Source organism: Truncatella angustata (genome assembly GCF_020726525.1).
Source record: "Truncatella angustata strain MPI-SDFR-AT-0073 chromosome Unknown BKA67scaffold_1, whole genome shotgun sequence".
Taxonomy (NCBI): domain Eukaryota; kingdom Fungi; phylum Ascomycota; class Sordariomycetes; order Amphisphaeriales; family Sporocadaceae; genus Truncatella; species Truncatella angustata.
Window position 1 is genome coordinate 4,445,527 of NW_025763381.1, and position 24,866 is coordinate 4,470,392.

The 24,866-nt window shown below is 49.8% G+C and overlaps 7 protein-coding genes across 7 annotated transcripts; 5 read left to right on the forward strand and 2 right to left on the reverse strand.

Annotated features, from left to right (window-relative positions):
- Positions 1-2,562: 2,562 nt before the first annotated feature.
- On the forward strand, positions 2,563-4,603 carry BKA67DRAFT_45159 (putative MFS transporter). The gene is made up of 6 exons (XM_046096889.1): positions 2,563-2,810; positions 2,919-2,973; positions 3,035-3,134; positions 3,191-3,281; positions 3,334-3,411; positions 3,470-4,603. Exons 1-6 carry the CDS (start codon positions 2,698-2,700, stop codon positions 4,476-4,478), a joined length of 1,446 nt encoding a protein of 481 aa, XP_045964366.1. The 5' UTR covers positions 2,563-2,697; the 3' UTR covers positions 4,479-4,603.
- Position 4,604: 1 nt separating this feature from the next.
- On the reverse strand, positions 4,605-7,584 carry BKA67DRAFT_45223 (nitrogen permease regulator of amino acid transport activity 3-domain-containing protein). Its single transcript, XM_046096890.1, has 2 exons — positions 7,458-7,584; positions 4,605-7,396 (listed from the first exon to the last, which is right to left on the reverse strand). The coding sequence occupies exon 2, from the start codon at positions 7,240-7,242 to the stop codon at positions 4,876-4,878; it is 2,367 nt and encodes a 788-aa protein (XP_045964367.1). The 5' UTR covers positions 7,243-7,396; positions 7,458-7,584; the 3' UTR covers positions 4,605-4,875.
- A 676-nt stretch (positions 7,585-8,260) lies between these two features.
- BKA67DRAFT_530352 (uncharacterized protein) lies at positions 8,261-9,820 on the reverse strand (the record flags this gene model as incomplete). Its single annotated transcript, XM_046099228.1, has 1 exon — positions 8,261-9,820. The coding sequence occupies one exon, from the start codon at positions 9,818-9,820 to the stop codon at positions 8,261-8,263; it is 1,560 nt and encodes a 519-aa protein (XP_045964368.1).
- A 5,389-nt stretch (positions 9,821-15,209) lies between these two features.
- On the forward strand, positions 15,210-16,877 carry BKA67DRAFT_45359 (Got1/Sft2-like family-domain-containing protein). The gene is made up of 4 exons (XM_046096891.1): positions 15,210-15,700; positions 15,928-16,048; positions 16,400-16,550; positions 16,611-16,877. Exons 1-4 carry the CDS (start codon positions 15,478-15,480, stop codon positions 16,761-16,763), a joined length of 648 nt encoding a protein of 215 aa, XP_045964369.1. The 5' UTR covers positions 15,210-15,477; the 3' UTR covers positions 16,764-16,877.
- Positions 16,878-17,053: 176 nt separating this feature from the next.
- BKA67DRAFT_547383 (uncharacterized protein) lies at positions 17,054-17,556 on the forward strand. Its single transcript, XM_046101447.1, has one exon. It carries the CDS (start codon positions 17,076-17,078, stop codon positions 17,268-17,270), a length of 195 nt encoding a protein of 64 aa, XP_045964370.1. The 5' UTR covers positions 17,054-17,075; the 3' UTR covers positions 17,271-17,556.
- Positions 17,557-20,836: 3,280 nt separating this feature from the next.
- On the forward strand, positions 20,837-23,686 carry BKA67DRAFT_45456 (uncharacterized protein). The gene is made up of 2 exons (XM_046096893.1): positions 20,837-22,189; positions 22,255-23,686. The coding sequence occupies exons 1-2, from the start codon at positions 20,930-20,932 to the stop codon at positions 23,458-23,460; spliced, it is 2,466 nt and encodes an 821-aa protein (XP_045964371.1). The 5' UTR covers positions 20,837-20,929; the 3' UTR covers positions 23,461-23,686.
- On the forward strand, positions 23,669-24,445 carry BKA67DRAFT_45447 (uncharacterized protein). The gene is made up of 2 exons (XM_046096892.1): positions 23,669-23,852; positions 23,919-24,445. The coding sequence occupies exon 2, from the start codon at positions 23,942-23,944 to the stop codon at positions 24,314-24,316; it is 375 nt and encodes a 124-aa protein (XP_045964372.1). The 5' UTR covers positions 23,669-23,852; positions 23,919-23,941; the 3' UTR covers positions 24,317-24,445.
- Positions 24,446-24,866: the final 421 nt, after the last annotated feature.

Sequence of the window (24,866 nt, forward strand, 5' to 3'; positions counted from 1 at the left end):
TAAAAAAAAATAAACCCCATACGTGAATTGCTCCCAACAACAGCATCACTAGACACGAGAGGGCTCCGTCAAGATTCTTGACCCAACTACAGCTAACATCTTCCATGGCGTTTGTGACAGCTCAACCAGGGGCGATCTACGAGATCTATTGGCATCCCATTTCCGGCGAGTAAGAGACTTGCACGAACACTCGAAAGCCAGGAACGGGACATCTTCCGAAACTGATCTATCGTTGAAGCCAAGAAGCAGTTGGGCACCTTTATCGAGTGCTTGCAGACAATGCGGAATTCTTATTAGGAAAGACGGCAGCCGCGGTCAAAATTATCAATGAAACTACATCCTGCCGTATCGATCGTAACTATTCACATAGGTCCTCTAAGGATAAGAAATTATTCTTCCGAACAAAGCAAAACACCTATTTCTGATTGGTGTGTATACCGCAATGCACAAACGAAACTCACAATACCGTTTGGCCCAAAACGCATATCCAACCCAGTCATTTCTGTTGCAACTTGGATGACCGTCTCATGTTGCTGGTGCCCAAAGCCATGGCCTCCTCCGGTACCGGATTATTATAACTCGGTAACATAGGCCATGTTAGTTTTGACAAATCGACTATGTCGATTAATGGGGACGCATGTAGACCTAGATCCAGCTTCTCGTCCTCGTAAATTCCCGTATTGCCCGTCATCATCCCCTCTGTCCCTCTGAGTATGAACTAGGCCAAGTCCAGGGCAATATGACTTACTTGGGCCTGGATCAGTGACTCCCAATAGCACCTTGGACAGGTTCTGGGGGATCTGCCCCGTTAAAACCAAGATATATGCCCAAATTCTCGCTTGCTGACTGTTCATTTACTAGCCGAAGTAAGAAACGGGTGCCAAGTCTCGACCGTCCTCCGTATGAGACCGTTGTATGTTGCCCCTGCGAAGGAGACTTTATTCGTCTACAGTAAGCCTTGAGACGTCGTCGTAGCAAAGATCGGCGACGATATAGCCCTTACCAGATCCGAATTGTCGTCATAATTTATCCTACTATGTGTCAACTGGCCCCCTTGCTTTGACCAGGGTTATCACCCGAGGTGATTTTATATACTGCGGCGCTGGCAAACTCAGGACTTACGGTAGCAGTCCCCAGTACAAGAAGAGTTGATTGCTGTATTAAAGCTTAACAAGGAAAGACCCCTTTGGACTTCCATCCTCGTCAGCGTGTGGGCGCTGCCAGTTGAGCTGAGCTTCATATAACAACCATGATCGCGAGTTGGATTACTGCACCATGGTCCCAGAAAGCCAGGTTCAGTCGTAACTCTTGAGACCAATGATAAGGGTGGTTATGATCTCAGCAATTTTGTGTTAACTAATCGTGTAAATTGCTTCGCTTGGCAATCAGTCCTACATAATCTACTATTCTAGTCGCTCAAGCTACTAAGGTTAGCATGGCAAAGGTACGCGGATATAGCGCATTTTATTCTGCATGACCTCACTGTTGAAGTGTTTTCCTCGGCACGTTATGGCTGTCATATGTCTAGTGCAGAGCTTAAAAGGACTGTCGATGTGATGCCGTCACCTAAAAGCTGGATGCTTGCCGGGCTGCCCGCACCCCGGATCACTACATACTGTGTACAGAGATATCTACGTGACGCGAGCCAATACGATATTGATTGATACTAGTCTAGTGAACAGTTTCAAAGCTTACATATTTATAGGAGGAGTGCGCGTCACAACCACGCCGGTGATTGAACTGCGTAAATAATTCTACCCAACTCAGGTCACACAAGGACGGGAAATGTGTAAGTGACAGGATTCAGGACCTTTCAGTCCTGTTCCGTTGCACGTTACACGACCCTAGAAGCACATTCTTGAAGTTGCGTCCCGTGTAAGGGAGAGATGGGAGGGAAGACAAGCTTCTTGGCATCTCGTGTAACATATTGGTAATAATCCGTACACTTAGACCAGATAGACTTGTCACTTCTTTGATACGCTGTGCAGAGACGTGTAGTAAGAAATCGTCGCAGCCACAAAATGTGATTGAAAGATATGACGGATAAAGGTGTAGTCTGGGGACGCCAGTTATTACCTGATTCGTTTACGTTACGGAATGTGAAGGATCCCGACTCCTTACAGCGTCTGTCGGTATATAGAAATGACTATACGCTGATGGCGCTATTAGCAAAGCTTGTTCGGTCCAGAATCGGAGTCATCACGGTACAGCCGAGTGGATAGACCATGTGCTTGTATGCAATGTTTGTGGTTGAGCATAGAATCGAGTTGTTAGAGTTGATGTCTTCGTTTTGTTCATGCATTGCGAACCTCGAAGATGCACATGGACAACCGGCACACTTCCAAATCACCGAGCAGCCGAGTCAATCATTCACGAGACGAGTTTCGCGGGGAACATTACGCCTTTCCATAGCATGGATAAGTTTTTCGCAAGGAGCCTAACGCTTCTGAATCTGGGGCGAATACTCGGTAGGAAATGCTGGGCATTCGGAAGCCGAACCGGAGACAGAGCCCCCTTACATCTCGTCATTACGTTATTTCCGGGGAATTGGGTTGGTGTCGGATACAAACCAATTTTTGATCTTATAATAATAAAAATTCGGCGTTTTCTTACTCGCATCCCTTGGTCCCGATCCTGAATGTAAAGACTGGTGATCCTCGTCTTAATGTTTTTGCCGTTCATAAGTAACAGCCAAAGATGAGCGATACAGAGAAGTCGGGCGATACGCCTGTCAGCGAGGCGAATGCTCCCGCCTCGGCCCTGCAGGAACAACCTCGGGAAAAGGAATTCAGGGAAGGCGGATATGGCTGGTCGGTCACCCCCTAACTGCATCGAGTTCTTGATCGCTCATCCGATTTTGCCCTGCAGAATTTCCAAATTACAGAAGTGTATATTGACATATTTGGTGGGATTTACAGGGTAGTAGTGACTGTTGCTGCGTTGCTAAATGGGCATACGTGGGGGCTGAACTCGGTGCGTCAACTTATTTATACCCGAGACATAGTCTGAGACCAACAAGCTGACAATCTCAAAGTCCTATGCTGTATTTTTAGCATACTATCTCAGAACCGGAACCATCGAGGGCGCATCTCCATTGGGTTTCGCATTTGTGGGAGGATTATCTGTTGGTATTGGTGAGTTACACGCGATACCGTCACAGAATTCAGAGCTGTAGGTTAATGTTGAAAAGCACTACTCATCTCGCCATTTGCCACAAGTCTTGCTGGGCACAAGTACTTCGGAACAAGAAGAACAATATGGTTGGGTACAGTATTTGAGACGTACGAGCACATCGAAAGTACATGTAGACGTCCGCGGCTAATGGCGTTGCAGCATCTCCTTTGTCGGAGCATCATTCACTAGCAAGCTATGGCATCTTATCCTTAGTCAAGGAATTTGTTTCGGCGTCGGGTCAGTGTTCCTTAACATCTACACTGCAACGCTTCGATTGACTGACGTTTTCTATTAGAATGGGTCTCATCTTCGTAGCGTCAGTCCCAGTGCCCTCCCAATGGTTCATAAAAAAGCGCTCCCTCGCCAACGGCTGCGCGGCCGCCGGTTCTGGTTTTGGCGGCCTTGCCTATTCTCTCGGAACAAACGCCATGATCTCCTCTGTTGGCCTGGAGTGGACATTTCGCGTTCTAGCCATCATCTGCTTCGTGGTGAACTGCACATGCGGCGCACTGATCAGAGACCGTAACCATGCAATTGGATCAATCCATACTGCGTTGAATTGGGCGCTTCTCAAGCGTCCCTCTTACCTAATGTATCTGGGCTGGATGTCCTTTTCTATGATTCCTTACACGGCGCTGATATTTAGTATCGTCGACTACAGCCAGTCCGTCGGGCTTCCGGCCGCACAGGCATCGCTGGTCGGTGCCCTGCTGAACCTATCGCAGGGTCTAGGCCGCCCAATCATCGGCGTCTCCAGCGACAAGATAGGCCGGCTCAACGTCGCTAGCTTCTGCACCGCGTTCGTGTGTATCATGACGCTGACACTGTGGATATTTTCCTTTACGCTCGCGACCTGTATCCTCTTCGCGCTGTTGGCTGGATGGGCTTCGGGCGTCATCTGGGCCACTGCAGCGCCGGTTTGTGCTGAGGTTGTTGGCATCCAGATTCTCCCATCGGCTCTGTCCTTGACGTGGGTGATGATGGTTTTGCCTTCCACATTTGCAGAGGTTATCGTACTCGAAATCAGAAAGAGAAAGTATCGTTATGCGCAGTTATTTATTGGGCTTATGTATCTCGCCGCATTCTGCTTCATATGGGGACTGAGAACATGGAAGGTAAGCGAGATGGAGAATGCACATCTCGACAAGGAGCAGAGGGAACGGGCAATCCAGGACGGCGGGGTTGTGCGGGATGAGGAGGCGATGAGACGGCAGGATAGCATAGTGCAGAGGGCATCGATTGCATCGAGGGCGAAGGAGACTGTATCAATGACCAAATATCTTTGGGCTTGGCAGAAAGTGTAGAACAATAGTGTTGAACTAACGGTTGCTGCAATGCAATGGGATTCGCGTCGTTTGAATAAGCGATGATTTGCTGCGACATTTCGATTCTGAGCTGGTATTCGCTCTGCCGTCTCGACATTTACCTTTTGGAAGTATCTCATGGTGCAATTTTTGCTTCAAATTCTCTGCTTTCGACCAACCTTCTTCCTTCAAGTTTTTGTTTCTAAACGCTAATTAGGTTTTGGTAAATCCGAGCAATTTTCCCCCCGTTATGTACTGTCATCTAACTATAGGTCATTTCTTCATTTATCCGCGCCTTTTCAGACATAACCAGTGGGGCTTCCCGATCGTAGAATCTTCTTAAATACTTGTAGTGTCCTTCTGGCTCCTACGATCTGCACGCCCACTTCCACTGCCACTACCAGTGCCTAACCGTAACTAGGTGCTCTCCCATTCCCGTCAATAGCCCCCATGTCTCCTTCCGCTTCAAGTCTTCGTGCAGTGCAACCCTCTCCAGTGCCGTATGTCCGTTGAAATACTTCCAAAAAACCGGCCAACTGCTCCTGACTCTGTTATCCTTGAGCCGCCGCCCGATGGCACTGAGGTACATACTCTCCTTTCCGGTAGCCTTCTTAGCGTCGAGGATGACGTATGGGGACAAGTGCGACAGGTACGCGGCGGTGTTGGTGGATGGGTGATCTGTGACTTTTGGCGGCGGACGTCGGGCATGTAGTGCAGCACGTTCGGCACGGTTGCGGGTACGACGGTCAGCAAGTCGGGTAAGACGCGCTGCTTCAGCGATGGTTTCGTTCGGATTGATGGTAGCCTCCGAGCTGTCGAGTGGCGGAAGGGAGGATATGGATCTCTCCAGATCCGTCGTGAGTGCGACGGAGGAGGAGGAAGGGCTGAGAAGCACACTCTCGTTGTCCATCTCAGACATGCCCGGTGAAGCGGGCCGCGACCTGGATGGGTCTTGTGGTGTAGATAGAGTACTTCTTCTCTCGATCAGATCGGTAAAAGCTCCGGCGAGATGGTCCTCGGTTCGAGGAGTATCCGGCGACGACGAGTCATCAGAGGCGCTGTTAGCAATTGCAATGTCTGCATTTTTGATCTCATCCGCTTCGATCTGATACTCAACCTCGTATTGTATTTCAGGCCAGACTACTACATAAGCAAAAGTGCATAACTGCGTAACCCACCCACCACGCATCAGCCATGCCAGCATTTCTAAATATTGCAGGCGATGGTTCTTTGATGGCGCGAAGCTCTTGTAAGGTCTGGGCGCCATGCTCAGCTCTGCCAGAAAATTGGGCAATGGCGGCGCAAGCGGGAAAGCCTTCATCCATGCTTGGCTAGCTCTAGGCAATGAAGAGGTCTTGCTGTTTGGTGACATGATGTATATATCCCTGACATGAAGGGGCGGAATAGCGATAGCACGACGCCAGAATATAAAGTGCTGCGCGTATTTTCGAACTTGAGCTGGCGTAAGTGAGGGTCCTTGGCCAATTTGGTGGAAGGACGTGGTTGGCTTGCTGAGACGCACAAATTCGATCATAGCGTTCGTTGCTTCGTCTTGATCTGCCTGTAGCTCTGCAGCAATCTTCTTTTCATCTTGCAACAATAGTAATGCAAATGTTTTATCCAAGAACGTCGGATCATCAACCGCAGCCACATCCAGATCTGCGAAACTGTTTGCCGTGGTAAGCCACAGGCCTCTGTGCCCTTCAGCTTCAGCATCATCGATATTGGGCAAGTCCGGTAGGTGAAATGGAACTGGAATCTGAACAGAATGCGTAACAGTGCCTTGTGGTGTTTCGAGCTGCAATGCCGCGATCTTGTTTGCGCACACCGCCTCGTATACATCTTGCATTGAGGCAGCTAGCGAAGAGGTCTCGAGGATCTGGCGCCACAGAACACTCATTCTAGTCTTATCTTCGCGACCCTTGTCCTTGAGCTGGAGAATCTTCTTGGATTCTTTCCAGACAAAATCGCTGCGTTGCTGAGCATATTTATAGGCCTTGTTGATTTTGCGGATGATGTGGAAATAAAGGGTATCTACCAGCACCTTGGCCTCATGCTTCTTGGGATCCAGCAAAAAGACCAGGTTGAACATAGTCATACTGCTTCTCTTTTCTTCGCTCTTCTCGCCGGTCACTCCAGTCTCCTCATCTTGTGTAGCACCATCCTCTGCCATATCATGTGTTTCGATTTGGGGAATATTCGCAGCTAGGAGAGGTGAGTTATCGCCAATTTTCTCCGTATCATCACCAGGCCCCGCGCTCGCCTTGGCACTCAGGCTGGGTCGCGACTTTGCTTGACGCTTCTTCTTCTTCCATACACCATTCTCGGGGACGTACATTGGGTAGCTGGCCGCGCACAGCTGATCTAGGCTCAACGAGAATAGCTTCTTCTGGTATATACGTGCGGGAGTCAGGATGCTTTCCAGATCCCTGGTGGGGAATCCGCCAACGTGCTCCCATGGTACGATCTGCGAGCCGCTGTCTGTCTCGAGATGGTCATCATGGTTCCAATTGGCCAGGTCTATACCCTTTGGCAGCGAACCGGAAGCAATGGCGGAGTTAGCAACTCGATCGAAGAACGCATCTTCATCGTCATCCGCTGGGTCATCTCCACCTTCGCTGGCTCTCGCGCTGCGTGTTCGAGCGTCAATAGCAGGAATTTGCGGCGGGTAATGGAAGACAAAGCGTGGACCATCACGCGACCTGTTGATCACAAGGGCCACACCGAGGACGTTGGACGAATTGGGCAGAATTGGCGCCGCCATCTTCGACCCGCCAATTGTTGTTTCGTGGTGTCGTCTTCGATAGCTGCAGGTTCAAGCAATTCCAGCTCCTTTCACTCGGCTCAATAACCCTAGTAATCTAGGTGGCAGGGCAGCATTGTGAACTTGACGTTGATTACAACCCGGCCGATCACAACTGCACTTGGTTATTAATTAGTGTACACATGTCGTGTAGATGTTGATTGAGCAGGCCTTACACATTGCATACTGCTACGCGCGTACTCTGATGTTCTACGGTTGGGTTCCAAGGATTCACTGTTGAAATAAAAGCTGGCCGATGGTTATGAACGAATGGATTCCAGTGTTGCAGATGCTTTGGAACTTCCATTACAAGTGTGCAGGCGGCAGGTCGCGCACGGTCCATCTTTTACTACTCCAATCCAAGCACTTTTCTGTTTTCGCAACTCTCCGGAATCATGCTGTTCCAATTCTATGAGGTATGGCAATCAATAGAGAGAGCTGTTATTTCTCACTTATTGTATGTAAACTAGATACATGCGATTATATAATGCCATGTCCGTAGACAAGGCTACAGTATGCTTCAGAACTGCTTCCCCAAGCCAAGAAGGAAAACAGAAAATGATAGCGACGCTTAGAACAACCAGGAAATCAGATGCCCTTGTCAAACTCCATTCCTATGGCTTCTCAGGTATCATATAAAATCAAAACCCCATCCCGATGAGTGGTTAAAAAGAAAAGAAAGGAAAAGAACAGAAAAAGTTTGGTGGGGGAAATACCCCCCGTAATGCAATCAGGATAGCAGGTGACTGACTAGTCGTGGAGACTATCCATCCGGCCACTCGCGATAACGCCCACCATCCCCTAACGACCCTCCGATGCAACCTGGATGCAACAGATCTTCCATAAAATGCAACGGGTATGTGTTGAAAATCAAGATCCACAATGCAAGTTCCTGAAGACTGCAAATAAGCTTGGGATTAAGTAACCAGCAAAAGGGAAAGAAAGAGAAAGAACCCTGAGCCAACGAGCCTGCGCTGGCTCACATGGCCATCTCGAGTTGAAACGCATCTTCTTCCTTTAGTCGTTCATGTCCGGGCCAATAGTGATCCGTGTCGATAAGTTCGACGTCAATATCGGCATCAAGATCAGCAACAAGATCCGCATCAAGATCACCAGGGCTGGGATCGTCTGGGCTGATGGGTATGGCTCCCATTGTGCTAGAACCGTTGATAGCTTCACCCTTGTAGTCTGTGTGTTCCGGGACTCTAAGCCCTGATCCATCGGTGCGCGTGTAAGAAAGGGGTTCGGTCCTGGTTTTGGATGACATAGCATTCATGACCTCGGTCAACTCGGTTTGCATGCGCTTCTCGTCATCAGTGAGCTCAAATGGTGTGTGGCCACCTAGTTCACGGATGCTGTTGACCAGTTCTTCTTGCTGCTGAATCTTGAGATGCAGCATCCACATCAAGTCTCTAGTCCAGCCCACAGCACCTTGCAGGATGTCGCCTTTGTTTGGACCTTTGTCCTTGTCATCAATAGGAAGGCCAGTAGTGATGTTGCCAGCACCTGTAGCACGCTTTGCGCCGGGTCCTGCAAGGCCGGATGTGGCTGGGTCAGGCATGGAAATGCCAGTCAGTATTGGAGAGAGCGGTGTGCCATTACTGATGAATTTCTTGATCTTTTCATCATCCAACCGGTGAGCCGGAACGAGTGTAGCAAGGTCCTGAATCCTTTCGTTGATATTGTCTCTCCTGCGACGTTCAACGGCGTTGTGTGACTCACGCCTACGCCTTCTCTTGTCATCTTGCGACTTGACAGTAGATGCTGGACCGCCCATTCTCGCCGGAAGAGACTGACCAGCATTCTGCATCATCCCAGTAAGATGTGGGTGGGCATAGCCATTTTGCATAGGCGAAGAAAGACCAGAGCCTGGGTAGGAGGACAAGCTCTTTGGCGTACCGCTACCTGTAGGTATCCCCCACTGATTAGAGGGAGATTTTTCGTGATGACCACCAGATGCTCTAATAGGTTGTGCACCGAAGCCTGGCGATTCGTGAGAGCCGACGGTCAAGTTCGCCATGGCTGTTGCGGTGCCGGGTGTTAAGGGACTCCTCGTATTGGAGGCCTTGCGCTGCATGGCCTGGGCCTGGGCGGATGAAAGTCTAGCGCGAGGCTGTTTGAGGAAATCGGCGTCGGCCTCATTGCCAGTGTAAGACAAGGGCGATTGTAACGAGGCGCCGAATGATGGTCTTGGGACCTGGTGGAACTGAGTTTGACCGCCATAGCTGTGGACGAATGGGCTCTGAATCGGTTCACCATCTGGAGTGTTTGAATATCCGTTCATCTGAGAAGGATAGACGTCTTGCGAAAAGCCCATGTTCATGCCGTTGAAATCCTGACCCTGCATGTTTGATGGGGCCTGTTCTGTCGGACTGCCTAACGTATCGAGAAGCTCTTCGTCGCCAAAGAGGGCAGACCCGCTAGAGAAGCCATTCGATCCTCCATTAAAGTTGTTGGAAAATGCGGAGCCGTGGTTCTGTAAATCATTGGGATTGATGTTTGGGCTACCCCCAAATTGGTTATAGTTCGAGTACGACATGGCTGGCCACTAGGTGATTTGAAGGGATTGAGCGAGGCCGTGAAGATTGGTTGCGTGCGAAATTTACGCCGATGTGAATTCTACGCATGGCTGTCAGCAAGATATCGCGCTGGTAGTGGGATTCGAATCGGTCGCGAATGTGGGAGGGCGCCTTGCCCCGCACCTCAAGAACAAGCAGCCAGTGAACCCACGATGTGGTCTAACATCTGCCGCGCTCTCTAACCACAATACGCTATGTAGGAGATCACAGAGCTACTCACCTTTTAGTTTTGATATCGAAGTTGGGTGAACGTGGCGGCTCAAGACTGCTGCAGATCCATGCAAACGTAGATCGCTGGGTATATTGAAAGAAATCTCGAAAGTACTGGATCGAGATTCAATCTGGCAGGTGTTATATAGTACCGAATGGGCCGAGGGTGACGTATTGTTAGGGGACAGTATATTCTCGAGTACAAAGACGAGCAGTAGGATGTCGGACTGGTGACCAAAAATCGTCGCAGGGGGTAGACGACTTTTTCCCGCTTCCTTTCTGGCTTTGTTTTGTTCCTCGAAGCAGGCCGATAGGTCCGACTCGATCAGGTAAAGTTGACAAGATATTTCGTACTGTCAAATGGTGACGGGCTGTATGCGCATCTAGCCTTCAAACGAGTACGTACTTGTTAGTGCAAGTCTGGGTCGTTGCGCCTCAGGAGCGGAAAAGCAGGAGACAGCATAAACGGACGACCGGAGAATATCTGTCTAATTTATGGGATATGCGCTCGCAGGCAATGAAATCGATAAATGTATGGTGTAAGGAACCCGGGGCGGTCTGGGTTGGGGTCTGATTTGTGCTTATGCTGAGGGCGCTGGGGCTTGGATAATTGCTCGATTCGTCTGGGTTGCTGTTCCTTCTGAGGTCAGACAGACAAGGCGGAACACCGGCGGGCGCTATGGTTCGGCTAGGAGGTAATAAAAGCCGATGGTTGCACGGGTTATTGATGTGTCGATTTCTCCCCCGAAGGGTGACTGCTCTCAAGGTCAGATTGAGTAAATGAACATGGACTCGGCTGTGACCAAGTGCGTAAAGACCCGGATTATGTGTGCAAAGATGTGTGTGCGTGTGTGTGTGTGTGTCTTATATTGTCCACGGACAATTCAGCGACGTGATACCGTATGATGGACAGTACTGCAGCAATGCGATGGGATGGGATGCGATGGGATGGGGGTGGAGGAAAGCGATGGATGGGGAGATGGATACGGAGAAGCAACCGTGGAGAAAAGTTGGAGACAGACCGGGTCAATGCTCTCTCTGCTAACCTAGGGGGTGGTGGGATAAAAGCAGGTAGGAGGTAGGAGGTGGGAGGTAGGTGGCAGGTGGCTAGCTGGAAGCTCTCCGAGGCAAGTTTGGAAGAGAAAGTGTGTATGTAGCGCTGGTGGGCTGTGGGCTGTGGGCTTTGGGCTTGTGGGCTGTGGGATGCCCGGGAAGTTAATGGGAAAAGCGCTGACTTACTTTACGGTGAAGCCCAGTTAGTTTTGGGTGACTTGCTAGAATCGAATCGAGCCGAATCAAGAACCGAACCAAACCAAATGAAATCGGATGGGGATCTCCAGAACAAGCCTTTGGGATCCAACTCCTTTATATTAAACTTGAGGTTCCTTCCAAGTTTCCCGCTTGTTCACAGTGAGGCTCTCGAACGAGAAGCAAGCCGACTTGTGTTTAGTTCGGCTGACAGGAGCTGAGGGCTTATCGGCTTGTTAGCACCGGATGGCTGCCTTCCAATGACTCTTACTGGTCACCGAGTTGAGATGGGCCACCTTGTTACTTACATGTTACAAGTAACCTTCTCGGGGGAAGCTGACCAAGAAATGGAGAGGCTTGGGTGCGTTCTGGATGAAAACGAAGGCCACCGGGATTTCGCAGCTGTGAGCCACCGGCTATGTTAAGTATGTGTATGAGTATGAGTTTGAGTATGAGTATATGTAGGGACTACGCCGGTACGTATCGTCGAGTAGCGCTTCAATGATTCGAAAGTCGCGGTGAGAGACCTGAGTCCAAGGCGGTCGAGGTGCTTCATTCGTCTGCCTCACGGGAAAACAAGACAAAGTATGCTGTGTTTGGCGGCGGGCGACCCTTGGAACCGTCGCTTTTAGGGAACCCGAAGCTTAGATCTCGCGCTGTGATTGGCTTACACGCAGCTGCACCTTGGGTGAGATCAGGCAAGGGTGCGCATGTACTCCAGTACGTACCTCCCAAAGATGGGTCGGGATGGAGGGGCAGAAGCGGGCAGAGAGACGCCCAACGAGAGCCGATCGCTGCCCACTCTAGGCCACTGAAGGCTTCAAGTTTTACGAGACCACGGAAAGTTAAGGTCTCTTGAACCCTAATATTGCAGGGAAACTCGGTTTCCGATTCTGAAGTTTGTATTGTGTGTTGCACACTTCGTGGACTTGGTAAGGTAACAGTGTAGCTTGAATACTCGACTTAGCACCCTGATGATCGACTAGGTTAGGTTAGGTATTCTTGGGGGAAGCTCGTGTGGGGGTATGGGTACCAGTTGTCGATGATCTGTCGGCTTTGGTGCGATGTATATCAAGCTCCGCGTTGTAAGTAGACTGAAATACCTTCAACTGAGCGGGGATTCGATGCAGCTCGCTTGGTGTTATATGTCGCCCAGAGGCGATGTCGGGCCGCTTGGTCTTACACACTCGGCCGCTGCAATCGCCGCCGACTTTGTCTGATATCTTGCCGGCACTGGCACCTCCGCGCTTGATCAAATCGTGACGGTGGCGTTCCAGTAAAGTTGACGTTGAGCCTTTGATATGATTAAGTTCAGCCGTGTTGCACGTTTGTCAAAGCCCTGCTCGGAAAATTGATCGAGACGTTTTCGATTACGTCAGGTCTTAAAGAGGAAGTCTGGGATATCCCAACAGCAGCAGGCTCTTTGGTCCATGTAATCGCAAATCCGTATGACAGTTGTTGAGGCGGAAATCGCTTTCCGGTGTAACCACTAGACACCTGCTTTGCACGTCAAGTATGAGAAGTATAGGCGACTGAACCCTGCGGGAACATATGCAAGATGATGTCGATTATATCCGATGTGTTTCGGGAAGATATTAGTGGTTCAACTAATGATACGAAAATGCGCTTGGAAAGCCGTGTCTAAGGTTGAAATGGCGAAGAGGATTGCACAAGCTGTTCAAGATTCAAAACTCTGTTCATTTGGCAGGTCTCACGCAGGCGGCGGCATATATATCAGCCTTTTATACATATTTGCCTGTAAGACCAAGATTACAGTTATGGCACCCTCAGAACTGGACGTAATGTTGGACCTTGTCAAGTACAGCCCTTCGAGTTCTTAGTGCGTCTTATGACTGTTGTCTAAGCAGCGAAAATCCACTTTTGGCATGACCTGGGCTTTGATGGTGTGGTGGTGAGGGTTGATTCCTCTCACCGGACCATTTTCGTGTTTACCCTGTGTTTTGGTATACAAACCTTGTCCAGGACTGTGCAACACAGGACATTCTCGGATGGTGAGGAATCAAGGGAGTGCAATACGCCAAAACGCGTGACGCGGTGTATGTCATCCACCCTACCAAGGTGAGACAACTGCCACACCTCTGCCTCCTCGGGCTAGTGTATCCATGTTTTATGAGGAAGTGCATGATGGCGAGATGGCATTCTCACGGGACAAGCTTGAAAACGTCTAGGTATCCACCGAGACTGTTGCCCTCTGACTCACACCATGGGTAATTATCTGAACAAACTTATCTACTGGGAGATCCATAGTAGCGAAGGTGTTGGTGGATCAACATCACGACTCTTATCAGCCACTGTGCGGCTTCACGACAGTATAGGGTTGAGCCTAGTCTTATATTCAGTGCTGACCACAGATTCTTACCACAGCCCCGGGTGCTTTATTGACACGAGAATGCAGAATAGGGTAATTAAACCTAGTTGGCACCCGGAAAGGTAGTTTCGCCAAGGATTACTTGCACGATTCCTACATTAAAACTTGATCTTAGCGAACGCATAGTTCCAAAATTGTTCTTATCATTGTTCCTTTCCGTTGGGAGCGCGTAAGATCTCGAGTGCATGGTCTGCTTTCTTTGCGGCAATCGCGCCGAACGCAGAAACGGAATCCGTCGTGATTCCAATATAAAAACATATAGAACGGAACGATGAGATAAGCATATCTGGCGGGAAGATCGATAGACGAGAACAGAATAGCCACTAGGCTTTTCTGGATGCGTTTCCCCAGATCGACAGTACGTCGGAGGAAAGCTTTCGTGCCATGATTGATGAGATGAGTGCCGAATGCTGGTGACGATCAGCAAGGCCACCTGCATGGCATACGCCAGGGTATGCCGGCCAATCAGGGCAGCAACTTTCGGTCTCCAACCGTTCATGCTTGAGCACGCAAGGTTCGATAGTGCCCGCTCGGTACGGTGCGGATCAAGAGCTCCATAAGTTGGTAGTCAGGAAAGAAAGCTTCATGATAGTATATCGTGCATGATGCCTGATAAGTGCTAATGGTGTGGTGTTCGTCTTCAAGAGCGGCAAGTGCCCATTGACTTGGACAACGAGCTGACCGCCGAGATGACTGCGCAAAACATACCGGTAAGTTAGTGTGCTTGAGCTTCGCGCCATACCAACTTTAGTGTGAGTGGAGTGCATTCTAGGTTAGTCTGAATACGAGCACTCGATGAATGTCGTCAAGCAGAGGGAAATGTCGGAAGAATGCCCGTCTGTTCACATGTTCCATGTTATCGCCAATGTTTAGAGGTTGCGTACACACTTCGAATAGGCTGCGAGATATCCGTAGGCTGCAACAAAATGTCTGCCGCGCGGCCGCTGTGTCGACTCTTGAATTGAGCCTCATAATAAAAGCAACGCTGGGCGGGCTTCGATGAGCTGAAGCTCAACCCTGAAGTTGACCGAAACCTGGAAATACAGATTTTTGATTACTCGCCATTCTTTTTGCAGTCATTGACAGCCACTGCACCGCAGCGGGCTATATCATCAGGGTTCAGAGGTACATTGCAAGCACTCGAGGTACAATACCATCCACCGCACCAGTTTGTGTATACTCATGATATGGTGCGGATCAACGCAAGTGGCACGCATAATAAGACATAACAGGAGGCCGTATCCTCGCATCTTGATCCCGAGGTCGCATTAGTATTTGTTTTGTTTCTGCAATTGTAGGTATCCACACAATCTTTCTTGTTCCCAAGATCTGCGCAAGGAAGAAGTGAAAGCTTCCAACCTTAGGGAGTAGAGGATCGTCATATTCGGCCTCCAGAACCGCCGATGGTGCATTGACGCAAGGCTTACGTGACGACAGCCAATCACCACGCGTCCATCTGCCACATTCTGACCCCACACCACCCCCCTTAGCCCAACAACGACCGTTCTCTCTGAACCATCATAGCCTCACATCAACTGCCAACTTCTTCGAAAAGGAGGGTCATCGGACACACCTGTGTGAGCATCGATTACGACCTTAAGCTCTTTACGACGTGGATCCCACATCTACGCATCAGAAACGACCGAAGCAGTATCAAGGAGGAAAAAATCACATAGTGTCGGCACTAAGTGATATCAGATCGAGGAGCAAGCTAGGGGCTCTACTTGGATAGACTTAAAGACTGCACAACCCAGAGTCGCCTGAGGCACTATGGCATCAACATCTTTTCGAGAGTCCATGAACTCGTTGGGCTGGTCACGCCGCGACCCCGATGTGCCCGTCAATACGAGCCAACAATCAGGGTTGCTGTCTTCCATCAAGTCGCTGAATCCTTTCGGCGATCGCGGATATGTCCAACTGCCTACTACCGAGGGTGCCGGCGCGCCGCTACCAGCTCCCAGTCGTCGCGAGGAAGAAGAAGGGTGGTTCGCTTGTGAGTAATACATCCCACGCTCTTATCCTGCTTTCCGCCATCTATTCCACCGCCCGGTCTCAGATTCCCCTGCAGTGGAGCTTCAGAGGGCGCCCGTATGCGACTTTCATTAGCGTGACTGACTACTACACCTCGTGTCCTATTTTTGCGCATGGATATTCACAAGGGAATTGTGGATTTCCCATGTAAGGAGGAAGGCTGACCAGAGATCTCGATCTTTTCTATAGTAAGCCGTTGGGATCGTCTCCTGATATTTGGTGCTTGCAATATCGCCGCAGCCGCCTGCTTCGTCCTCTGCTTTGCCCTGTGGCCCGTCTTGATTGCGAAGCCTCGAAAGTTCGCTATACTGTGAGTGCCTGGAGATCTTTTCCTCGTGCCACATCCGATCCCTGCCTCGCTTGCACATGTGGTCAGTCGGAGAAGTGCCCGACTGGATCAAGCAACGTATTGCCTCTAGCCAACATTTTTTATTTATGCATTGAGCCGCTTTGCATATGCAGTCAACCTTGCAGCTGCCGCGGGTGATCGACTAGCTGGAGATAGCTCCCGAGATGTTATGCATTTTCTCGATCTGGGGCTTTTCTTCCATTTGGCTTGGCGAGAGGCTATAATACTTTTTTTATATTCTTTTAATTATCTTTTCTGTTCTGGGGGGGGGGGGGTTAATTATCTTTTACTAACTTGGTGACTTCCACGCAGATGGTCCTTCGGTTCGGTGTTGTTCCTTTGCTCATGGGCTACCATGATGGGCCCGATGGCTTACTTCCAGCATCTCCTATCAGGCAACAGATTGCCGTTTACTGCTGCCTATTTTGGATCCATCTTCATGACCATTTATTTCTCTATCGGTGTGAGTTAATTCTTGGAACTATGTTGAGCACCGAACTCACGTTACTGATCTTATTACCAGCTCCAGAGCACCTTCCTCACCTTGATATCGGCTATTGTGCAGCTAGCAGCCCTTGCTTGGTATTTAGTTAGTTATTTCCCCATGGGCTCGAGCGGCTTACGGCTTGCGACCTCCTTTGGAGCCCGACGAGCTGCTGCCTGGATGACTGGTTGATGCACAGCAGTATTACCTTCAGAATCAAGCGTAGTCAGGGTATCTCGAATAACCTACAATACACTTCTTTACGAACATGGAAACAAGTGTCACAACTTCGATGCGGGCAATACATAGCAGCATATACATACCTTGAGTCACTGTGCTAGTGCTCTGTCGTTACCAGGTATTTTGTGATCGAATAAACCCACGCTTTTCTGCTTAGCCTCGCCTTCGGCATATGTCCGTCAAGCCATCTGCAAAAGGATCCCCGAACGCTTTTTATATCTATATTTTATATAGAGAATGCCCTTTCTCATGTGAACACTTGAGATGTGTTGTTTGATTACAACAGTATTTGATAGTGATACCGTAGTGCTATACACTCTAGCTACTATTTGCCACTGCCTTTGGTTTGTACTGCGAATCTGTGACCCAAAGATACCACGCATCTCGTATTCAGGATCGAGCGGAAGCCCGTTGGCGTACTTGACACTACTGCTCATAGAAGCACTTTTCAATTGCTAGATGGAATGGTTCGTATCTGGCGATGGACGGATTTCCTGGTTCTCTTTAACTAATGGGCAGCACATGTGCTTAGCGGCAAAAGTCACGGTCTCATCCAATCCGCACTTCTTGAACATCTTTCTTGGCCACTGGAATTTCGGTTGTTAATTCTTCTGATAATGACCTAGCTTTCGAAGTCAGTGTTCTTGAGCAGTATAGCGAAATTTCTTCAACATAGTCGTTGTGGACAACTTCTTCCAGAGCGTTTAGTCAGACCGAAAAGAGAAACGTCTATATATCCACAAATTTGACCCCCCCCCCCCCCCCCCCCCCCCCCCCCGGTGTATTAGAGGTACCTGCCTGTTAATTGATTACAGGTAGATAGTTGTTCTATCTTGATTAGTATCTCGGTGTCAAAAGGGTGATAGACAGGCGAATCTCGAGACAAGCTTACAATCGTCGTCTATTCCTAGAATGTCATGAAGACTGATTACGCTGCATAGTCGAGTCTGCAAGTCATCTTACCTCAATTCTGACAAGACGAGGAGCACTTTGCATTACCTTTGCGGCCCATGAAATCTGGTTGTGTCAAAATATGAAGCCACGACCCGTCGTATTACGTCACTATAGTGTTCATACTATTTCACGATTGGCTGTGTTGTTGCCCTCACGCAAGCCCTTAACTACTTTTGAAGGTATGTTCTTGGTTTGTGGATCGATTGTGAAGATTGAAGGCCATATGCCGTGTTTTGGAGGCGCATCCGAGCCACTCTCGTCGTCTCTGCTCAGTCTTTGCCATGCGAAAGAAAGTGCTTTTCATGATCTGTAAACAGGCCATTGCATCCCTAGGCGGCACAGTTAAGGTTAAGTAAGACGCATCCATCCTGTGGACTTCACTACTGGCTACCTAGTCATCTTCACCGACATCTAAAGCCACGATTGAACGGTGTTACCTCATAGGATCCCAGCGAAGCAGCTCAGTACTTATGTGTTTGCTGCTCGGCTGGTTTCCGCCATGGTACGCCCTTGTGAGTTTAGGTACGTTGCTGCTGGCGGTACCCCAGTCAAGCCAGGCCGTCTCAAGTCTCACTGCTGCATCAGACGAGCGACTCTTGATTGGATCTCAGGATGTGACTATTCCAAGGAACAAAAAGTAATGAACGAAGTCGATTGGGCGTTGAGAAGGTGCAATGCGCTTTTGAGCGTGGGAGTCGATGGTCCGGGTCCAAATCGGCAACCTGGACAACATGGAGCCAGACACGTGCCTCTGCCTGGGTTGCAGTGGGCCTGGACCCTGAAATAGGCCTTCACTTAGTCGTGAGGCCAGTTAGGAGTAACTATTAAGAAAGCCGAGCATTTGCCCTAAAATGGGTGCGCGGGGCTCCCGGTTTCTGATGCGACGAGCCCAAGAATCCCATGCAGTCCAGCCAAAAGCCGTTTGTCGATATTAGTCAGGAACAACACGAGTGCGTCATCTTGCAAACGGTTCCAGAGGATTGTGACACTCGATCAACCAAACAAAAACAAACAATCGACAAGGCCAGGCAAGTGACATAAGTCCGGTTGCAACGCCTCCTGGCCTGGTTAAAATTGTTTGAGCGTTTGAGCGGGTTGGCAGTACCCACAACCGCTGTAGGTGAATTAACTGGAACTCTGAGGGGACTGAGTTTATGTATCTTGACTAGACTGCGTATGCCTTCACTTTAAGAAGAAGAAGGAACGATACAACGGGCAAACCGAGGATCTCATGGCTGTGCACTGTGGCCCACGTTATCCTCAGCATGTGTGTAATTAGTCACTGATCTACCTCATATTCTATCCATGGACGCGCTGAACAATCATGCTCCTCCGGATCCTGAATCGCAATTCTCGTTCACAATGAAAATGGAAGTGGCCGTGACCGGTTCATATTCGCGCAATGATGGAGTTTCAGCTCCACCAAGCACACGACTCTGCGATGCATACCCTGCAAGCTTGGGCACGGCTTTTTTGTTGTTTGTTTTTGGCACATTAAGCCGGGCTGCCGAAAGTCTTGTGTCGCATTATGACGGGATGGCAGAATTCAGTAGCAGGATACTGAAACTCAACGATACCGCAAAGCACACTGAAAAGGCAAGTGTGCATCTATATTAACTTAGAGTCTTCGGCTATTGTGCTTTTGCTCTCCTCAAACTTGAATTCTGCATTAGTCTAGTTGCTGCTCTGAAGTGTGCTTATATGCGCGCACTTTGTGACTTTTTGACAGAATACGTAAGTTAGTCCAAGTATTGTATTGCCCCTCACTACTGAAAATTCACCTTGGCCGCCTTGGGCAGTCATCTGCTTCGGAGTGGTTCCCATTGCACTGTAGTCACTGGAGGAATCCCTAGAAAACCCACAATACATATGTATGTACTATGTAGTAGCCAAGGGCCGGCGTCTGGCGAAGAAAAGTGAAAGCGCGCCAGCAAAGAAAAAAATAATTTTTTTTCCGGGACTGGAGCATTGAGAAAGAAGGCACACAAAATCCGACCCTCCACACAAACCCTGACCTCTAATAAGCATTTACTCTCTTTGTGTCAAAGCAACTGAGTGGTACAGGTGTTGCTGGAACAAGCATCCGCAGGTTAAAATCGTAGAAACAAGAACAGAGCCTGGCTTTAGAGTCAGCTTCAAGTTCGAGGTTCTCTCTCTGCCGCATCTTGCACTCCGGTCATTTGTCTTGTATCCCACTGTCCGCCAAGCACTCTTTTCTGACTGCTCATACAAGAAAGCTGAGGTCTTCATCACCTTTGTCGACAGCCAGTTTACAACTTGCGCACTCGCACCCGCACTTGTTGAAGACAGGTCAAGAACAAACAGCCGACGGTCCGACCCGTGCTCCTGTCTGTCCAAGATTTGCAGGAACACTGACAGACCATCACCCGACCATCTCGTCTCGTCTCTTTTCTTGTGTCATCTACTCAGCAGTGCCATCTTACGAGGCCACGTCGCTACGATTCACCAAGTTTAGTTTTCTCTGCAAGCCCCCAGTCAGATCTGACGATTTCAAAATCCGACTCTGCAGGACTTCTGTTCAGCAAGTACTCGAGCGACTTTTCTCTAAGTCAGGTTTTGAACGACAGTGCCAAAATTTCCTCTCACCAGCAAGAAACAACTGCACTTCTGTACCGAACTTCAGGAACTCTCCCTGGTTTTTGCGCCGCCCCAGAACCATTGTGCTCAACTTTTTTTTTTCTCTCACGAAATAAAATTTCCTCAAGCTTTTGCCTTTGTGCATTGTGCTTGTTGGTTGACACCCCGCACCCAGGCCTTAAGCCGACAAGAAGCAATTTTCCCCCTGCCTCACATCCGTTGGTTGGTTCTTTCTGCATTCCACCTACATCCAACCCATCGTCGAAGCGACCTTTGATCCCCAGCGATCTCGCCGTCCCGACACCCAAATTCCTAGCAAAGTCTCGACCGGATCCTCGACACAGGTTCGTTTCGCATTGCCACCTTTGCAGAGGACGCATAAAACCACAGCTTTTTTGCCGGTCACAACTCGAGCCTCAAACTTTGAGGGAGGCTGCCTCTTAGGGTGAGGTGTCTTTGATCAGTCTCGAGACGCTCAGTCTTGGTGCAGAGATTGGTCTCAAACCCTTCCTACTTGTATCCCAGGTACATAATTCTGCCTCGACTTGTTGAGGTTACTTCACAACATGTCAACATTCTCATATGCTGCAGCGGCTCGAGGCCAGCTGTCTACCACACCTTCTGCTCCTCAGTCGGTCACCAGCCAAGCTGCTTCAACGACAAGCTTTCAGAATGCAGATGCCATAACCCCCGCCACCGGCACATCCGCGGTTTCCGACTCATCCCCTTCGACGGACTTGAAAGAGCAGGATTCAACAGACAACAGCGCACCGCCCGTTGCCCAAGCTGATTCGGTATCTAAGACCGAATCGGAAGATGCTGAGCAGGCAGTCCAAGAAGATGACGCCGTCCAGAAGAGCACAGCTGCAGAGACTTCCGCAGCCGCAACACCAGATAGAAAGAGCGCTCATGAAGGCCCCACTGAGAGACGTGGAGCTAAGGGTCCTTCTGCTCGTGCCTCCGATGCTTCCGACAACAGAAAGTCAAGGAAAGGAAAAAAGTCAAAGGCTAATGACAAAGACGCGGAGCAAGAGCCTTCAGCAGAAAAGGAGAAGGAGCCTGAACCGCCAAAGGTGCAATTGACAGACGCCCCGATACCGTCAGTTAATATTTGGGCACAGCGAGCCAAGGATGTCCAAAAGGCACCTCAGCCTGCATCATCTCGCACGTCTGCCGCTGCGCCTGGCAGCCAGCAAGACGCCAAGGCCAAATCTGCCGTAAATGAGAACGACAATGCCAGCCGCGCCTCGGCGACGTCGGTTAAGGGCCAGAAGAAAGATTTTGCACGCGATGTTGGCGAGCCAGGACCCCGGAAGCATGCTCCTCGAGGAAGCAGGGTCGTCGAAAAAACAGCTACTGAATCCTTGCCTTCTGTTGCCGATGCTGCATCGTGGCCCACACCAGAGACTGCTGCCACTGAAATCAAGACACACGAGACACCTGTCAAGCCTGCTGAGAATGAAGACGCCCAGGAGGAGAGGGCCGGCTCTGGTCCCAAAGATAAGCCCAAGTGGGTGGCTGTACCCTTTGTCCCCAGTGCTGTGTTTGAAACCCCGCTACCCAGTCGCAACCCCAGAGGCAGCAAGACTGGCGCACCTCGAGGCGGTCGCGAAGCTGGACCGAGAGGCCATGCTGTAGACAGAGCCCAGGCTGCTGGTCCTGCTAGACCCGCTGGCGAACGGTCCACTGAGGCTACCAACGGCGCTCGACCTTCGCCTACAACTGCTCCTACCAAGCGTGGCTCTGTTGACAACGCCGTTAGCCGAGACGTACGCAAGGTGCCCGGATCCAGCAAAGAAGCCACCGACGCCTCCTCAACTGCCCAGGTACGTCCCTTCCGTTGCTGTCTATTCACTATCGCTCTGTGTGATACTAATATTGGCCATCATAGGTGAACGGTGTTGAAGAGACTGTCAAGGCATCTCAGTCAGAGAACAAGGAGGCTTCTACAGGCCAGCAACAAGTTGTCTCTGATATTTCGGGCGCGGAGAAGCGGACAGAAACCCGCCCTGATCCTTCGAGGGAGGCCTTCACTCCAGCTGCAAAGGACAACAGCCATCATCATGCTTCGAAGCCGGAGAAGCGAGGTGGACGTGGAAGAGGAGGGCACCCAGGTGCGAATGGTCAAGGTCACCGCGGGCATGGAGCGTATTCCTTGAACGGACAGTCCTTCCAGAGTCGTCAGAACTCCTACCCCGGGAATGTGCCCATGAACTATGGCATGCCCGCTGCAAATGGTGCAAATGGTCACTCGAGCCGCAATTCGACTTCCAACGCATATTTCAGAGGCAATGGCAGAAACGGACGAGGACAGAATGCCCAAACCCCGCCGACCTGGAATATGGATCCTTCATTGCAGTCGATGCCTCCCATGGCACACCAGCCCTACTTCTATGAGCAGAACATCCTCTCTCTGCTCCAGAAACAACTTGCTTATTACTTCTCGATCAACAACCTTTTGAAGGATTCGTTCCTGAGAAGATGTATGGACTCTCAAGGCTACGTCTTCTTGGACGTTATACTAAGCTTCCAGCGCATTCAGCAGCTTACCAGTGATGTCAACATGGTGCGCATGGCATGCATGGAATGCGTAGAGATCGAGTTGGTAACCGGTCAAGAGGATCACCGCGATCGAATGAGACGGGTTCAAGGCTGGGAGGAGTTCGTCTATCCGAAAGGCTCGCGCAACGACGAAGTCAACTTCGATGATGGACCTGCCAACGTCTGGAAACATGACCGGAACATCTTCATGCAGCAATATCCCATGGTTTCTCCTTTCCAAATGGAGTCTCCAGGCTTCTATCCACCCCCTGGCGCTCCTTTTGCCGCCTATGGTAACGACGGCTATCCGCACTACAACATGACCAACGGCGTGAACGGTCACTCTACACAGAAAGATACCCAGCTATCTGCTACTGTTCCGGAGTTCTCGCCGCAGGGTGGTTCTAGTGCCTCTGACCAAGATCAGACAGCTGCACTTAAACACATGGCCAATGTCAACGGCACTGCACCCACCCTCACAAACGGCGTCAACGATGCAGCCGCTCAGCCGTATACCAACGGTGTAGCTGGTGATGGTGAAGTGGCTGCTCACTAATGCACTCATTGAATCTCGCGCTGGAGATGGATGGGCGCTCCGAAACCTGCCTGCAAAAGCTTATGCTTGGTACAACCACTACTAGTGTGAGCACCACTCCTCGACTACCTAGCCACTGCTTAGTGTCTTATGGCCGCTCATCTTCAATGGGCTTACGAGAAAACAACGCCCTGATTCGGATGCGGCCGGCGTTGATCATTGCAAATGATTGATTTCTTTGACGATACCCCCTCCTTTCGATTCACAGCCAACAGTCGTGATTCAGGTCTTATTGGTTGCCAAATAGCCGACCGCTTTTTCTTTTGGGCTGGATTGTCGAGCTGCAATGGAATCGACCTCCATTTGATCAACCAGGCCATCGTGCATCACAGCTTTCGCAGAATTCTACGCAGGTATTTGTCCTCTGTTTGGTTGCCTATAACAACCCAATCGGCACAACCCTGACCATTGCATGGAAGAATCCGATGAAAGTCAGCATTTGATGAGGATTCTTCACCGACCGCTCACTGGCACTTCGATTTTGCCGATTTGTGTGCTGGCGGATCATCCTGTTCTGATGGGCTTGACAATCATTGCTAGCCATGTTTTTTTGCAGATCCAGGTATCACTACGAAGACATCTGGAGACTCTTACATGCTCAGTTACTACGAGCAGAGGTCATTGCACCCCTCGGATTTTTCTTGATATTGACGAGCTTGGTGCGGCATCAGCACGTCATCTAAGGGGGCCATTTGCTAAATCCGGAATCATCGCCATGAGGATCTTGCAAATTTTTCAAAAGACAGTCTCCGGGTTGAAGGCACGAGAATTACCCCTGACTGCACCAAATGGGCCACTGACTGTCAGGTCTTGCTAGGTCTTTCCCAGGCTGTCATTTCGTCTCAGGGGCGTTTGTCTTGTTTTCCTTTTCTCTCCTTTTTTGTTATCCGCATGAGGACAGAGTTTGATCCTTCTTTACTCACAGCGACCATGTTCTTACTGCTAAAGGAAATGAGAGGTGCTATGCGACAGCTGACGATCCATCACCACACATTTCTATCATGGATGCATGTCACATGGCGTAATTGATTGGTTTCGCATTATGGAACAGGGGCAAGGGAATCTGCACTAGACTCATTTCACCCAACATACAGGGAAGACCAAAAGCTTTGTTCTGCAACACAGGGTGTTTACAATGTATAAATAGTTTAAAAAAAAGTAAAGCAACTTGAGGGCGTTTGTGTAAATTTTGTCTTTGGCGTATAGGCACGGTCGGTTTCGTGATCTGCTCAAAAGCTCTGTTCCCATGCTACAGGCTAATCATTATGAGTCCTCCTCAGATTGCGCTTTTCTCAGCGCCCAGGAGTGCTGTCAGGTGTGAGCGATAATGAACTTCACGATCTATATGATAGTCAGGGGGCTTGATC